The sequence below is a fragment of the Artemia franciscana genome, chromosome 2 (genome assembly GCF_032884065.1).
Source record: "Artemia franciscana chromosome 2, ASM3288406v1, whole genome shotgun sequence".
Taxonomy (NCBI): domain Eukaryota; kingdom Metazoa; phylum Arthropoda; class Branchiopoda; order Anostraca; family Artemiidae; genus Artemia; species Artemia franciscana.
The window spans coordinates 20,574,654-20,592,603 of record NC_088864.1 but is presented as its reverse complement, the minus strand read 5'-3'; the positions used below and the strand labels follow the sequence as shown (position 1 = coordinate 20,592,603).

General features: G+C 33.9%; 2 protein-coding genes across 2 annotated transcripts in view; one reads left to right on the top strand and one right to left on the bottom strand.

The window, feature by feature from the left end:
* Positions 1-4,324, bottom strand: part of LOC136038552 (transcriptional adapter 1-like) — an 80,244-nt gene extending 75,920 nt beyond the window's left edge. The window contains exon 1 of the mRNA XM_065721722.1: positions 4,187-4,324. Within this exon, the coding sequence (XP_065577794.1) occupies positions 4,187-4,272 (86 nt within the window). The 5' untranslated portion in view covers positions 4,273-4,324. The remainder of the gene's footprint in view (positions 1-4,186) is intronic.
* A 13,045-nt stretch (positions 4,325-17,369) lies between these two features.
* LOC136038547 (uncharacterized) overlaps positions 17,370-17,950 on the top strand; it is an 87,691-nt gene continuing 87,110 nt past the window's right edge. The window contains exon 1 of the mRNA XM_065721709.1: positions 17,370-17,524. Within this exon, the coding sequence (XP_065577781.1) occupies positions 17,462-17,524 (63 nt within the window). The 5' untranslated portion in view covers positions 17,370-17,461. The remainder of the gene's footprint in view (positions 17,525-17,950) is intronic.

Below are 17,950 nucleotides of genomic sequence, written 5' to 3'. Positions count from 1 at the left end.
CAGACTCACAACTTTGCAAGCTAACATTAGACCATTCTTAGAAGCTAAACCAAAAAGATCTACATGTTGAGGTAAAGTTTATTGGTCCTGCTGACTGTTGATACTTTTGCTACAGAAAGAAGAAACTTAGGAGAGGGTAGCTAGACAAAATAACAAACAAAATCAAGCTACATAAAAGCCAAAAAAGCCTGTAATCAAAGTTTGACAAAAAGCAGGAATATGCTGCAGCTTCTTTATCTGATATGTCTTTTCAAGAAAAAAACAAACTGTTTTTGGTACTGAGGAAAAAGTGATGACAGTGAAGCTAACAACTTCACCCATCAATGTTTTCGGAAAATTGTATCATCAAAATGATAACATTAAAAAATTAAGTGACTGGGATGCAATTGTCATGATAGCAAATATTTCATTTAAAACAACAATAAATGGGAAATTGAAAACAGTTAATATTAAGTTATTATAGCATTCAGTTACAAAGAGTTGCCAAAATTATGTGAATTTATAGGATATCAGTGGCTGTGATACTGAATCCTATTTAAATACTTTTCCTGTTCCTTCAAGTTGGCATGCTAAAGTAGCTTTACTCAGTTTTAATGAAATTAATATCCAAGAGCAAAGGTGTGCATTAGAGTAATCTACATAGTAGTTTAACAGCTAATAACCACCTAAGTAACTAAATAACTGTAAAATCTTTATTATACCACCTAAAAATTGTATTGTTTCACAATTAGATTTGTGCAAATTGTATTAGTTAATATATTTAATTAGCTTGAACATTTTAGCTAACCTATATACAATGATAGGGTAATATCCCTAATAATTGAAGACTGCCTAAGCCTAAATTAAAGAAATCTTTTGACTAAATATATTTTTCATAGACATGGACAATAAGACATATATATATATATATATATATATATATATATATATATATATATATATATATATATATATATATATATATATATATATATATATATGTGTGTGTGTGTGTTGGTCATGTATGCTGGTTATGGAATCTTGTATATATTTACCAAGTTTAACCTTACATCCTAGCCTACTTAAACACAACTGTTCTGCTTTACAGTGCTAGCTTCAGCTTTAATTTGTCCATAATAGAGTCTGTCTGTGATTTAGATGCTTTGTTCTATTTTCAAAGTCCCATGTCCACACTTGGCCAGCATTTCCTAAGTTTAGACTCAAGCTTCAAATGTGTGTATATAATTATGCTTCATTATTGAACATCAGTAGTCTATATTTAAAATTGTCAGCATTGTATAGGCTATAGTTTAAATATTAAAGCTAGCCTAATTACAAGGGGCACATACCCCCCCCCCCACTATAATTGATAGCACTAACCCTACTTATAAAGTATTTATAAAGTCTAGGGACTGTAAAGTCTAATGCTGTATTCTTTACCTTTTACCTTACTGGCCCTACTTATGCTATTTTAAATGCACTGATAGTTAACAGTAGGGCATTATGACAGACACTCACTTTGAGCTTGAGCCCACTCTGGTGATGTGAAACAGAGTAGATGTATTTCAACGGGAAAGGTTATAAAAATAACTATTGTCTGAGCTTAAATATTGAAAAAAAAGATAATTTTTTTCCTTGTTTCAAGTAATTTAGCCAGGATCTTTTTCAATACTCTTGTCAAATTTAATGATCATTTATGGGTGCCCTTTGTGGGGGATGGGCTCTAAAATGGGACTTATTACCTTGTCCACAGTTTTACACTATAGCCTAGTATAATGTTTGAAATTAATTCAAAAACTCGCATTTCAATTATAGAATCTATTACTTTAAAGCTATATATTCCAAAGGCATTGATTCATTCCAAACGCAAAAAAATCTAATTCAATTAACATTTGAGTTTATAAATTTTATTGTCAAATCCAAAATATTTTCCTGATGCCTGTATTTAAGGGTATATTTTCTGTGCAATAAACTTTACTATAACATAATAATAACAAATAGAAAAGAAAAACAACCCATTGCCTTCTCTCTTCAAAAATGATGGAAAAGAGCCTAAATTACATCATGCTTTAACTGAGGAACTTATGCAACAAACAAAAATATATCTAAAAATCAATAAAACTTGAAAAAAAAAATCAAATCAATAATAGTACTGACATCATTACTTTCAAAAATTTTGTAGCTGTCCTAAAATATATGTAGGTATAACCCTTACAAACAGACATGATTCATTTCAATGAATTTAATAAACAATGTTGATATTTTCCTATGCTAACTTCTGTTTATTTCTTATCATTTTTGTAGAACAGAGGTATGTGTAGGCTAAATTCTTGCTTACTTTTTCTATATGCTATCATTGGGTTATTACCAAGTTACTTATTCAGAAAACACACCTTTTTCTATAGACATCATATGATATTTGAGTTTTTACATACTAACCTATTTAAAGATTCAAATTTTTGAAGAATTAAATTGCTATAAATTAGTGCCTAATTGTTATAAATTAGTGCCTATACAAAAATCACCAAGTGATATATTTACTTTTGGTAATATTCTAGTTGATTGAATTTTGGCTGCCTGTGAAAGGGGTTAGGTTAGGAAAATGAAACTTTCAGGGATAAGTCTAAAGGCTAAAGTATGTCCCAGGAAGGTATACCACCTCCACTCCTTCTCTCTCTAGAGGGCCCTGACCTTTGATGACCTTTAAAAATATGTGTGTTATAAAGTGAAACCTTGCAAAATAGATCTTCTGCTTGAATGAAGTACAACAAAATTGTTTTCAACTTCACAACTTTGCTCAATCCCAATTTATGAGGTTTTACAGATATGCAAATACATTTCCTAAATTTTGAAAAAAATATTGATATGGCTCAGAATTCTACTCAAATAACAGGAATTACATTTTCAGAACTAAAGGCAGAGAAAAGGCAACTGGTAACAGAAAATTAAGGTAAAATGTTGTTTTGTCAAAATTTCAATAGGTATAGACCTGTCATGTAGGCAAATCTCAGGGCCCCCTAGGGGGAGAAGGAGTGGAGGTGGGTACTTCAAAATACCTTCCCAGGACATACTTTGGTCAATGTTCCTATTACCTGAACAATTGTTTAGGGTTATGAAACTATTGTTAATTGATGCATTTTGACTTTTTGAACATCTTTTCTCTCTTGCAAAACTACTGCAAACTCACCATTCTGGAGTTATTATATATGTGCACATGGGGGGGGGGGTAAAGCATAGCATATATTAAATACAGCAATGGTTAGTTTTTGTATTTAATATATGCTATGCTTTACCCCTACCCCCCTAATGTGCAAATATATAGCCCAAATTTGTTTTGAAACTATTACAGATTTGCAATTTCAAATATCTGATCAACAAAAATGGAAATGATTGCAATTTTATAGATATAAATAAAAGAATATTTGGGCAGGAATAACTCCATAATGGTGAGTTTGTGGTAGTTTTGCAAAAAAGAAAAGATGTTCAAAAAGTCAAAATGCATCTATTAACAATAGCTTCATGACCCTAAACAATTGTTCAGGTAATAGGAACATTGACCCATCCCTGACAGTTTCATTTTCCTAACCTAACCCCTTGCCAAGATAACCAAAAGTCAATCAACTAGAATTTTACCTTACTTTTTCCCAGTTAAATTATAAGAAAAAGGAAAAATTTACCAAACAAAAGAAGTTTTTAAAGATTGTAGGCTAGTCAGACAATCCCAAATAGCTTAGCCTTAAGGAAGCCTTAGACAGTCCGAAATTTTGATCAAAAGCTTCCATCATTTGACTGACTCAAGCACTGTCTAGGAACCTGTGTGATGCTTGAGTCAAGCATAGACAGTGATTGATAAAAACTTTAAATGACTTAGGCTAATCATTTTGAAAAGAAGTAGTGTGTTAGATTAACTTTGGTCAAGATTGAAGGGTTGATTAAAGCACACATGAATCAACTGACAAAAACTTTTGATCAAAATGATTGACTGTCTAGGGCCTCCTTTATCTAAAACTGTATACATATCAAAGATTGGTTTCCAAAATGATGTATTACTTATAAAGATACATTAAACTATAAATTATAAGATTCTGTCCAATAGCAACAAGCATGATCCAAACAGTGTTAGCCTTACCATGTGGTAGCTTATTGCCTGCAGGTGGATCAAATATAGTCTAGTACTAAAAAACTTTTTTTGAGCAGTAACACTTACAAAGGGGTGTTTTCTCCTAATATACTTGACAATGCTTGTTTTTCCGCTTCAATTTGCTTATTGGTATTATCCCCGGCTTTAGTCATATCTTTAGTTCGCCCAGTAGAACGTAAAACTCTTAAATTTCATTGGGTCAGGCGCGACATTGTCAAATTTGAATAAATGAAACAAGTAATAAATTTCGTCTTTTTGACGATTAAATCTAAAACTTAACCTAAAAAGTGAAGGGGAAAGAACACGTCTTATTTTGGATGCTGTGGGATAGAATTTTCCTCAGTCTACATATATGAGCTTTCTAGTTCACATTATTAAATGCTCGTATCATTCTGTGATCTTTTTGAAGTGACAGATGAACTCATTTTTTCCTTCAGATTTTGAAATATTGATATAGTCTTTTTGGGCTTTTCCTACCAATTATAATATAGAACAATTCTTGGCCTACGGTTTTGAGTTCTGGGAATTAAAGCAGTTTATTACTTGAATCTTTTTGTTGGTCTTGTGCAAGGACTGCTTTATGCGGGATGCCCTTTGCACCTAAGTGGCTGAAGCTGAGCATCCTAAACTACGAAATTTTATCTTGGTCTCCTCACCCTGAAACAGATCAGATCACATTGGAGCATACATGATACTTTTAACTATTCTTTAGATCTGTTGTAGAATTTGGCAAAGATTTCAGATTATTGGTTTCATATTTTTTAAATCGGTGCATAGAAATCGCAACCAACTGAGAAGTTGTTCATATAAAAATTTGCAAGTAAATTTGGTAAATTTATTATACAGGATTCAATTTACAATCTTACATTTTCCATTCAATTTTATTCTCAAATTTAGTAAACTCTATCATAAAAATTGCGTCTAAGTCCCTTTCTGTGCTAACGGGGTGGAGACATAACCTAGGCTATACAACTCTGCTGATTTGGTAAATAAATTTTTAAATTAGCTTTATTTGGCTTGATGAACCAATTGTTGAAGACAAATAAATACGGCAAAATAATGAGGACCAGCAAAATCCGAAAACTTTTTTATAATTATAGAATAAGATAAAACCCATTATGCGCTAGCTTGCTTTCAAGAGCAAGGATTAAAAACTATGAAATTCGTCCATTGTTTATACATAGGCTTTATTATCAAACAGTTCGTGGTAACGAACTGTAGTAAGGAGCGACCCGGCTCAATAGTAACCAAAACTCTAAAAAATGGAATTTTGATACCAATACATACATCAAAAGAATCGCATTTTAATGCTGATTTTAAATATATAAGTTTCATCAAGTTTAGTCTTACCCATCAAAAGTTACGAGCCTGAGAAAATTTGCGTTATTTTAGAAAATAGGGGAAAACGCCCCCTAGAAGTCATAGAATCTTGACGAAAATCACACCATCAGATTCAGCGTATCAGAGAACCCTACTGTAGAAGTTTCAAGCTCCTATCTACAAAAATGTGGAATTTTGTATTTTTTGCCAGAAGGCAGATCACGGATGCGTGTTTATTTGTTTTTTTGTTTTTTCTTTTTCCCAGGGGTGATCGTATCGACCCATTTGTCCTAGAATGTTGCAAGAGGGCTCATTCTAACGGAAATGAAAAGTTCTAGTGCCCTTTTTAAGTGACCAAAAAAATTGGAGGGCACCTAGGCCCCCTCCCACGCTAATTATTTTACCAAAGTCAACAGATCAAAATTCTGAGATAGCCATTTTATTCAGAGTAGTCGAAAAACCTTATAACTATGTCTTTGGGGACGACTTACTCCCCCACAGTCCCCGTGGGAGGGGCAACAAGTTACAAACTTTGACCAGTGCTTACATGTAGTAATGGCTATTGGGAAGTGTACAGGCATTTTCAGGAGGATTTTTTTGGTTGGGAGAGGGGTTGAGAAGAGGGGGATATGCTGGGGGAACTTTCCATCGATAGTTTGTCATGGGGGAAGAAAATCTCCATGAAGGGAGCGCAGGATTTACTAGCATTTAAAAAAAAAAAAAAAAACAAGGAAAAAATAAATATGAAAAAGTTCTTTCACCTGGAAGTAAGGAGCAGCATTAAAACTTAAAACAAACAGAAATTATTACCCATTTGAGGGGCTCACCTCCTCCTAATACCTCGCTCTTTACGCTAAAGTATTTTTAGTAATTTCAACTATTTATTCTACGGCTTTTGTGATTCTGGGGTCATTCTTAATGAATTGGGACAAAATTTTAGCTTTAGTGTAAAGAGCGAGGATCTGACAAGGGGGCGAACCCCCTCATATATGTAATAAAAATATGAGAATACAAAAGTTCTTTACGTAAGCTAATTTATAAGTTGCGTAAACCTTTTACTAATAAAAATATTCGTAAAAAATTAAAAATTCTAGTTGCCTTTTTAATTAACCAAAAAATCGGAGGGCAACTAGGCTTCCTCCCCCGCTCTTTTTTTCTCAAAATCATTCAATCAAAATTATGATAAATGCCATTTAGCCAAAAAAAATGCAAATTTTGTTTTAATTATTCCTCTGCGGAGATCCAAAATCAAAAGATGCATTGATTCAAAAACGTCCAGAAATTAAATAAAAAAAAACAAGTTTTTTTAACTGATAGTAAGGAGCGACATTAAAACTTAAAACGACCAGAAATTACTTCTTATATGAAAGAGGCTGCTTCCTCATCAACGCCCCGCTCTTTACGCTAAAGTTTTTTACTGTTTTAGAAAGAAGAATTGAGAGAAAGAGTCAAACTTTAGCGTAAAGAGCGGGGCGTTGATGAGGAAGCAGCCTCTTTCATATACGAAGTAATTTCTGGTCGTTTTAAGTTTTAATGTCGCTCCTTACTTTCAGTTAAAAAAACTTGTTTTTTTTATTTAATTGGGAAAAGAGGGGAGTTTGAACCTAGGTGTGTCCGAAAAAATAAGGGTACTAAGATAAAACTATATGGAATGTTGAGGGTTATGTTGAACTGAATCAAAAGACACTGTGCATCCACTTTATCAACAAGACGTATCTGCAATATCTTAAGAATAGCTGAGGGCATTAAGTTGAGACGTTGAGGGTATGTTGAGAGAGAGTGTTGAAGAGTGGTCAGAAGTCAAACAGCCACCCTCCCATGCTTGTTTTTAGCTACCCCCCGCCAAAGACAGTTCAACAACAAAAGAGAGAATAACGAGGACTTTTTTCCCAAGACAGTGAACCAACAAATCCTATTTGAATATTTCGGCCCATATATCTAAGGGCCGTCTTCAGCAAAGAAAAAATAAAAACAAGAAAACACTTACAATAAAAGTTCTCAGTTAAAAATCTAATTTTTTTTTCTAAATAGCCTCGGCATCATTACTTCTTAACGAAAAGTTCAGCCAAGACTGTCTGATAAAAGCTAACATTTTACAAGATAAAAAGGTTCATTCATTTCACTAACTGTATTTATTAAAAATTGGAATGATTTCTTATTGCGATATTTGCTTTCTCTGCAGCTAATCTGATAGTTCTTTTAAGATTGGGCTTGTTTTTGTTCGTTCCTATTTTTGTTTTATTTTGAATTAGATTATTTTCTATAATTAATTTTGTGTACATAGGGTTGAGTGTGTATTCACCCAAGTCTCTATTTAGGGATGTATTATTATTTAAGTTTCGTTTGATTTCGATTGCCTTGCGGACAGTTTGTTTGATTCCTAGGTCATTGCTAATTAGAATTGTTTCGTCAAATAGAACATAATGGTTTGCATTTTCAAAAATATGATTACTTAAAGCTGAATCGAAAGATATGGAGTTATTTTTAGACTTTAATGCTTTTTCAATACTTTTTTTGTGTTGCTGTAATCTTGTTCCTAAATTTTGGTGGGTTCGACCAATGTGATAATTTCCACAACTACATGGTATTTGACACACCCCTCGTAGACGAGTGATTGGGGTTTTATCCTTACCAGAATTGACAAGGTTCATTATACTTAAATTGCTTGTGAATACAACACGTAAATTGTTCTTTAAACAAACTTTTTTTCAGTTTGAAGTAATTTTCAGAATATAAGGTAGGTAAATCGTGCTTGTGGGTTTATTCGAATCATTTACTGGTGTGGGATTTAAGGCTTCAGAAGAATGCATCTTTAATCTTTGAGCAATAACAGTATTTATGAGAGAAATTGGGTACCCGTTGCCAAAAAGTATGTCTGTAATAAAATTTAATTCTTTTTTAACATACGGCTCTGAACACATATTAAGTACTCTATCCACAAGAGATATTACCACACCTCTTTTAACCTGTGGAGGATGGTTAGATTTGAAGTTAAGGTATCTATTGTTATGCGTAGGTTTTCTGTAAACCGTAAAATCAAGTTTATTCACACTGCGTATTATCAATACATCTAAAAAGGTATTTTTCCATCTCTTTCGGTCTCTAGAGTGAATTGCAGGTTGTGGAAATTATTACATTGGTCGAACCCACCAAAATTTAGGAACAAGATTACAGCAACACAAAAAAAGTATTGAAAAAGCATTAAAGTCTAAAAATAACTCCATATCTTTCGATTCAGCTTTAAGTAATCATATTTTTGAAAATGCAAACCATTATGTTCTATTTGACGAAACAATTCTAATTAGCAATGACCTAGGAATCAAACAAACTGTCCGCAAGGCAATCGAAATCAAACGAAACTTAAATAATAATACATCCCTAAATAGAGACTTGGGTGAATACACACTCAACCCTATGTACACAAAATTAATTATAGAAAATAATCTAATTCAAAATAAAACAAAAATAGGAACGAACAAAAACAAGCCCAATCTTAAAAGAACTATCAGAATAGCTGCAGAGAAAGCAAATATCGCAATAAGAAATCATTCCAATTTTTAATAAATACAGTTAGTGAAATGAATGAACCTTTTTATCTTGTAAAATGTTAGCTTTTATCAGACAGTCTTGGCTGAACTTTTCGTTAAGAAGTAATGATACCAAGGCTATTTAAAAAAAAAAAAAAAATGGATTTTTAACTGAGAACTTTTATTGTAAGTGTTTTATTGTTTTAATTTTTTCTTTGCTGAAGACGGCCCTTATATATAGGGCCGAAATATTCAAATAGGTTTTGTTGGCTCACTGTCTTGAGAAAAAAGTTCTCATTATTTTCTCTTCTGTTGTTGTATTATGGAAAGGCAGTGTGGTCTTCGTCATTATTTACCAAAGACAGTTTATCAGAGTTTTGAAAATCTAATCTTGTTCAAAAATGTCTAAAGGTCAAATAACTATGCCTAACGGAGTGAAATCCAAGTTCGCTATTAAACAGCTCGTGGCAGCAAACTGGAGTAAAGAGCGACCCGGCTCAATAGTAACCGAAACTCTAAAAAGTGGAATTTTGATACCAATAGATACATCGAAAGAACTGGATTTTTATGTTGATTTTAATATATAAGTTTCATTAAGTTAAGTTTTAGCAATCAAGAGTTAGGAACCTGAGAAAATTTGCCTTTATTTTCGAAAAAAGGGGAAACAATCTTATGAAATACAATCTTAATAAAAATCACACCATCAGATTCATCGTACCAGAGAACCCTTCTGTAAAGGTTTCAAGCTCCTATCTGCAAATATGTGGAATCTTGTAGTTGCACACCTGGTGCGGAACTACACCTGGCAAATTTGTTTTGCCAGGAGAAAGATCACGGATGCGTGCTTATTTGTTTTTATGTTTTTGTTTTTTTCCGGGGGTGATCGTATTGACCCAGTGGTTCTAGGATGTCGTGAGAGGGATCATTCTAATGGAAATTAAAAGTTCTAGTGCCCTTTTTAAGTGACCAAAGAATTAGAGAGCAACTAGGCCCAATCCCAAGCTCATTTTGTTCCAAACTCGCCGGATCAAAATTTTGAGGTAGCCATTTTGTTCAGAATAGTCGAGAAATCTAGTAGCTCTGGTTTTGAGGACGACTTAATCCCCCATAGTCCCCAGTGGAAGGGCTGCAAGTTATGAACTTCGCCCATTGTTTACATAAAGTATTGGTTATTGGGAAGTATACAGGAATTTCCAGGGGGATTTTTTTGGTGGTGGGGGTTGGGGGTGGGGGAGGGGGTTATGTGGGAGGATCTTTCCACGGAGGAATTCATCATGGGGTAGAGAATTTCCATGAAGGGGGTGCTGTATTTTCCAGCGTTATTTAAAAACAATGAGAAATTAAATATAAAAAAAGCAATTTTTTTTCAACTGAAAGTAAGGAGTAACACTAACACTTAAAACAAACATAAATCATTACGTATATGAGGGGGCTCGTACCCTTTTAAATACCTAGCTCTTTACGCTAAAGTATTCTTAGTAGTTTCAAAAGAGTTATTTCTTGTAATTAATCGTCCTTTGTGATTTAGGGGTCATTCTTAAAGAATTGTAACAAAATTTTAACTTTATTGTAAAGAGCGAGGTTTTGAAGTGGGGAATAACCCCCTCATATACCTAATAAAAGTATACGAATATACAGGTTCGTTACGTGAGTTAATTCGTAAGTTGTACGTATATTTATTATTAATAAAAACAATCGTGAATAAAATTAAAAGTTCTAGTGGCCTTTTCGAGTAACCAAAAAAATTAGGGGCAAGTAGGCTTCCTCCTCTGCTCCGTTTTCTAAAAACCGCCCGATCAAAACTTTGAGAAAGCCATTTAACCAGGAAAGTAAAATTAATATGGAAACTGTTAATTATTCATGTACGGTTAGCCAAAATCAAAACCTGCATTAATTCAAAAGCGTTCAGAAACTAAATAAAAAAAACAAGTTTTTCTTTAACTGAAAGTAAGGAGCGACATTAAAACTCAAAACGAACAGAAAGTATTCCGTGTGTGGAAGGGGCTGCCCCTCCTTAATGCCCCACTCTTTACGGTAAAGTTTGACTTTTTCTCACAACCCTACTTAAAAAAAACATTAGTGTTAAGAGCGGGGCATTGAGGAGGGGACAGCTCCTTTCATATACGGACAATTTTCTGTTTGTTTTAAGTTTCAATGTCGATCCTCACTTTTAGTAAAAAAAAAATTTTATTTAATAGGGAAAAAGGGGAGATACTCGATCTCCAAAACTGCTTAAGGTGAAACTTTCAGAAAATTTTGAGCCGCAGGACAGTCAGAGTCATTACTTACGACTGTGACTGTTACAACTTGTAACTGTGACTATTTACGACTACGGCTACTTCTAATTGCGAATACTTTTAGGAAATGTTGAGAGGGACGAATGACAAAATAAAAACACACTATAAATAGGATGGTTGTCGAAAGGGTGCATCTAAAAATATGTAAAGAAAAGCCAAGGGTATTAAGTTGAGGCCATTTTCAGGGGAATTTCAAAAGGCGGCTGGAGGTCGACGAGCCTTCCCCCTCTTTGCCGTTTTTAGATACCCCTCCCTTAACACCAACATAAATTTTGAAAAGTCGTTTTGTTCAAGTTATTTCTTCGCCGAATGTTTGAACAAAATATATGCCCTTGGGGATCCACTTTTTCCCCAGCCCCCAGGGCAAGGAATGTAGATTTTGTCTATTTTTTTACATGCAGGATTTGGCATTGGGCAAGGAGGAAATGTGTGATCCTGGGTGTGTCCAAAAAGGCTAATGGTATTAAGGTGAAACTTCGAAAGATATTGAGGGGTGTGCTGAGCAATATCAAAAGATACTATGGACGTCCAGGTCATCGAAAAGACATGTCTGCAATATCTTGGGAACGGGTAAGGGTATTAGCTTGAAACTTTCAGGGCCACTATTACTGTAACTGCTACTGGTAACTGGTAACTTCCGAAAGCGACTAAGTCTACTTATGACGTCTTGCGCCTATGACTGCTTGCAACTTGGACTTTGAATCTCCAGTTTGAGATTCTCAGGAATAGAAATTTCCATGGTGTATTCCTGACATCGGTATTACGTCCAATTAGTTTGATGTTCTAAAAACAATAAAATGGAGATAAATCGGTATTACCAAGGCAAACCTGTGACTTTCCTTGTTTTTCAAGGTAGGAGACTGTAAATCTCCAGTTTGAGATTCTCAGAAATAGAAATATCCATGGTGTATTCCTATTATCGGTATGACGTCCTATTGGTTTGACAACAAACAACAAACAGAGATCAAGCTTAAAATAAAGAAAAAATTTCAAACGAGACTGTGGCCAGTACAGAGAAAAGAGATGAAATACTAAAATAACGCGGATATTTCACCTGTATCTAAACTAGGCGTCCAAAACTGGCCAGTAGAGAAAAAAGAGATGAAATACTAAAATAACGCGGATATTTCACCTGTATCTAAACTAGGCGTCCTCAGCACAAGATAAAAAGAAAAAACACTAAACTAAAAAAAAATAGAACCACAACCAATAATAATAAGTACAATTATCGCTACTGATCCACGTAGGGAAAAGTAGCTATTAAAGTTGCTTCAATGAGAAAATCAAAGCAACTGAGGAAAAATTATGAAAATTGAAACCAAGTTAACTATTCTGTTGCGAAATAATCTTTTTGCTAGCTAATATTGAAGCAACTCTTTTTGGCCCAGTAGATAATCTTGTCTTCTGGTGATTATACAAAATTTTCATTCCCTTATTGACCACTGGTTCATTTTTCAAAAGACAATCATAAATTGGGTCAATATTTAAATTGCCTGTGTCTCTATTTATTGAAAGATTAGCAAACATGTTTTTTAATTGCTATAGCCTCCCACGCCGATTGAGAAAAACCCCTATAATTTAAAATAGCTGTAGCCTCATCAAATTGTATAAAATGTTCAGAATGGAAGAATGTATGTTCAGCTAGAGTCGAAACAAAAGCTTCAGAAGGCTTTCTTAATTGTAAAGTTTTTTCTATTGAGTTGCGATGCTCAATAAATCTTTCAATAAATTGTTGGTGAGTTCTACCAACATGAAACTTTCCACAAGAACAAGGAATTTATACATCCCACTTACTAAATCTCCCCGGATTAAATTCTTTCCAGAATTACGGAAACTACCTAATGTTCTCACTGATTGGAAACAAGTATCAATGTTATGTTTACGCAAAATTCGTTTAAGCATATCCCCCAAAATAGGTACATAGGGCAAAGAAATGAAACTTTTCGGCATATTTAATTCTGTACACCTTGAAACTCTAATAACCCTATTGTTGTGTTTAATGCGCCTATTCTTTATTACTTTAGTCAATGCATTTAATCGGGTAGTTATTAACTATTATTAAATAAAATATCCCTCAAATACAACAATCAGAATCTAAAAACTCCTGGGAACAAATTCTGAAAGCTCTATCCACCAGTGCAATCACAACCCTTCGTTTCACTAAAATAGGGTGGCACGAATGAAAGTTCAAATACCTATCACTGTGTGTAGGCTTTCTGTATATTGACTACAGTAAATGGAAATCACTTTTAATCAATAGGATATCAAGAAAAGGTAGTTTATCATTTTCGTCAAACTCTTCTTTAAATTTCACATTTTTATCAAAACTATTTGAATGTTTATGGAAAAGGTCTAAGGACTCTAAACCGTGTTTCCAAATGCAAACCACATCCTCCATGAATCTGTCCCAGAAACAATGGGACAGCCTAAATCTGTGTATAGCAGAGGTTTCAATAGAGTCCATGAAGAGATTTGCCAACAAAGGAGAGAGAGAGATACCCTCATAGCCGAAACAAACACCTGTTTGTAAAATTCACCTCTAAAACCAAAATAAAGAAAATATTCATTTGCAGGGATAACCAACTTCATAATGAATTCGATCTCTAAACTAGCCATGGTCACATCTTGTATCAAATCAAAGTGCTTAGGTAATTTAATCCTTAATATATCTCATCGCTTTTTCATATTGCAATTCGAATACATGGAAACCACATTAAAACTATAGAGAATTGAATTTTCCTCCAATGTGAAATCTTTCAACTTATTAGTGAGATCAGTGGAATTTTTAAATACGATTTTTGTGTTCCTAAGAATGGACGCAATGCCACCGAAAATTGTAATGTAATGTTTATGCAATAGGAACACCAAAATCATACTTAATTTTTTTTTAAACTATTGTTTCGGCTCTGGCTGAACATATATTCTTTCATCCTGAACATTTTATACAATTTGATGAGGCTACAGCTATTTTAAATGATAGGGGTTTTTCTCAATGGGCAAGGGAGGCTAGAGAAATTAAAAAACACATGTTTGCTAATATTTCAATAAAAAGAGACGCGGAGAATTTAAATATTGAACCAATTTATGACTGTCTTTTGAAAAATGAACCAATGGTTAATAAGGAAATTATAATTTTACATAATCACCAGGAGACAAGATTACCCACTTGACCAAAAATAGTTGCTTCAACATCAGCTAACAAGAGGATTATTTCGCAACAGAATAGTTAACTTGGTTTCAATTTTTACAATTTTTCCTCAGTTGCTTTGATACATTGATGAGTCGCTTCGTGACAATTGTATTTATTGTTATTGATGGTAGTTTTATTTGTATTTTAGTGTTTTTTCTTTTTATCTTGTGCTGAGGACGCATAGTTTAGATACAGGCGAAATTTCCGCGTTATTTTAGTCTTTCATATCTTTTTTCTCTACTGGCCACAATCTTGTTTGAGGTTTTTCTTGTTGAGTTTTATCTCTCTTTGGTGTTTGTTGTCATGTCTAGCCAGTTCGGCTTAATAACTTTCTATTGGTTTGAGGTCCTAAAAAGCATTAAAAAAATTAAATTGAGATAAAATAATAGTGCCAAGGCGAATCTGTGGTTTACCTTGTTGCTCAAGTTAGGAGACTGTAAATCTGGAGACTGTAAATCTCCAGTTTGTGGTTCTCAGGAATAGAAATTTCCATTTTGTATTTCTAATATTGATTTGACCTCCTACTGGCTTGACGTCGTAACAAACCTATTGGTTTGACGTCCAAAAATAACAATGAAATGGAGATAAATCCGCAGTACCAAGGCAAACCTGTGGTTTTCCTTGTTGTTCGAGGTAGGAAACTGTAAATCATCAGTTTGAGGTTCTCAGAAATAGAAATTTCCATGATGTATTCCTAATATCCGTATGACGTCCTATTAATTTGACGTCCTGACAAAGCTATTGGTTTGACGTCGTAATAAATGATGAAATGAAGATAAATGAGTAGTACCAAGGCAAACATGTTATTTTTCCTTGTTATTCAAGGTAGGAGACTGTAAATATCAAGTTTGAGATTCTCAGAAATAGAAATTTCCATGGTGTATTCCTATTATCGGTATGATGTCCCATTGGTTTGACGTCCCGGCAAATCTGGCACTTTAATATTCTAAAAAAATAATGACAATAAAAAGGAGACAAATCAGTGGTACCAAGGCAAACACGTCATTTTGCTGTTTGATGTAGGAGACTGTAAATCTACATTTTGAGCTTCTCAGAAAAGGAAATTTCCATGCTGCATTCCTAATATCGATTTGACGTCCTATTGGTTTGATGTTCTGACACACCCATTACTTTGACGTCCTAAAAAAAAATTAAAAAAAATAATAAGAGCATGAAGTTGAATCACTAGTACAAAGACAAGCCTGTGGTTTCCCAAGTTGCTCAAGGTAGGAGACTGTAAATCTGGAGACTGCAAATCTCCATTTTGAGGTTCTCAGAAATAGAAATTTCCATTGTGTATTCCTAATATCATATTGTTTGACATCCTAAAAAAAAAAATACGATGGAGACAAATCACTAGTACAAATGCAAACCTGTGGTTTACACTGTTGCTCAAGGTAGGAGACTGTTAATCTGGAGACAGCAAATCTCCAGTTTGAGTTTCTCGGATACAGAAATTTCCATTGTGTATTCCTAATATTGATTTGACGTCCTATTGGTTTGATGTCCTAAAAAAAAAGAAGATAAAATGGAGATAAATCAGTAGTACCAAGGTAAACGTGTGGTTTTCAATATCCATCAAAGGTTACGAGCCTGAGAAAATTCTCCAGATTCTTTAAAAAGTGGAAAAACACCCCCTAAAAATCAAAGAATCTTAATAAAAATCACGCCGTCAGGCTCAACATATCAGAGAACCCTAATTTACAGATTCCAGGTCTCTATCTGCAAAAATATTGAATTTTGTATTTTTTGCCAGAAGAAAGATCACGGATATGTGTTTATATTATGGTTGTTCCTAAGGTGATCGTATGTAACCAATTGTCCTAGAATACCACGAGAGGGCTCATTCGAACGGGAAAGTCCTAGTGTCCTTTTTAAGTGACCAAAGAAAATTGGAGGGTAACTAGTTCTCCTCCAATACCCTTTTTTACCAAAGTCGTCTGATCAAATTGTCGAGATAGCCATTTTGTCCAGTATAGTTGAAAGAAAGAGTAACTAATAGTTTGGAGATTGCATGCCCTCCCCCCAAGATCCAGCGGAGGCTGAAATTTGTCTGTTATTTACCTATAGTATTTATCATAGGGAAATATACCGACATGTTTCAGGGAGGGGGGTTTCTGGCTATGGATTTGTTATGGGCAAAATTTCCCATTGGGATGGATGTTTCCAGGAGTGAATTTTCCAGGGGAAATTTTTACACGGGGAAAATTTATCAGATCTCTCGAAATTAGATTCCCTAATTTGAAAGAACTTATTCAGTATATGAAGGAGACTGGCCCCTCCTCAGTACCCCACTATTTACGCCAGATTTCCACCTTTTGTCCCGATTCTTTAAGAACGATTCGTAGAACAGTTTTTGTTAAGTTAAAAAAACTTTAGCTTGAAGAGAGGGGTATTGAGGAAGGGGCAGTCCCCCACATATACAGAATAATTTATGTTCGTTTCAAGTTTTAACGCTTCTAATCACATTCAGTAGAATTTTTGTAAAATTAATTTTTTTAAGAGGTGTTAATATCCAACTATTGGCGGGCCGTGGTTCGCTCTTTATTCAGCTACGGCTACTGCTGCAACCATGATACTAGATTATCGTCACTTGGCTCTCTTGGAGAAGGTTTTGAGGTGTAGCCCCCTCCCAAGCCATCTTGGCCTCAGTTACTCTAATTTTATGCACATAAAACTAAAACTGTAAAGAAAATGGTGTAAACACGGTTTATGGTCATTACTTGCACCAGTCAGATAGCTCGTATCCCCCACACATTTGATGACTTTGTAATTATAGTTTGAAATATAGTCAGAGGACAAACGAGTTAACTGTGGTATTTCAATTTTTATCTTTTGACACGGCTCCAAGTTTTATGTCATGCATTTATTTATCACCAAGTAAACAAAATAGATTAAGTATTTTGGACCACCAGAGTCAGATAAAGTCTTAGTCTGTTTGATTGGTTTTTGTTACAATTTGGAAAACCGTTTTTAATCCAGTCGTGTGACTAAACACAACTAAAGAATGGGTAATACCGATGGATATAATAAGCAGTCACTGTTTTATTTCGCTACGGTTTTATCTTTGGTAAGATAATAAGTGATTTACACTATTTCGCGTACACACTAGTTCGTAATTGTGATGTTTATGTTAGCACCTTCAAATTCATTTGACACCGAGATTCAACTAACGCAACAAGATTTATTGAAATTCAAGAGCAAATTCAAGAGAAAATTTAAAATTTTTGCATTGGTTCTAACCTTTACGAACAGTACTACTTTCCTCTTTTATTTTCTCAGTATACTTCAGAATTTGTGCTCCAATTTTCAGGTGTGATTTTTAGCTCTTTTCACGGAATTATTTCTTAGCTTAGTGGTTTTTGCCTTTTTTTATTTCTAGAATAAATTAAAATTTTCAAAGAAAATGAATAAATTTATTCATTTTCAAAGAAAATGAATAATTTAGAATGAATACATTTTCAAATACGGCATAAGATATAAGTACTTTTTTTTA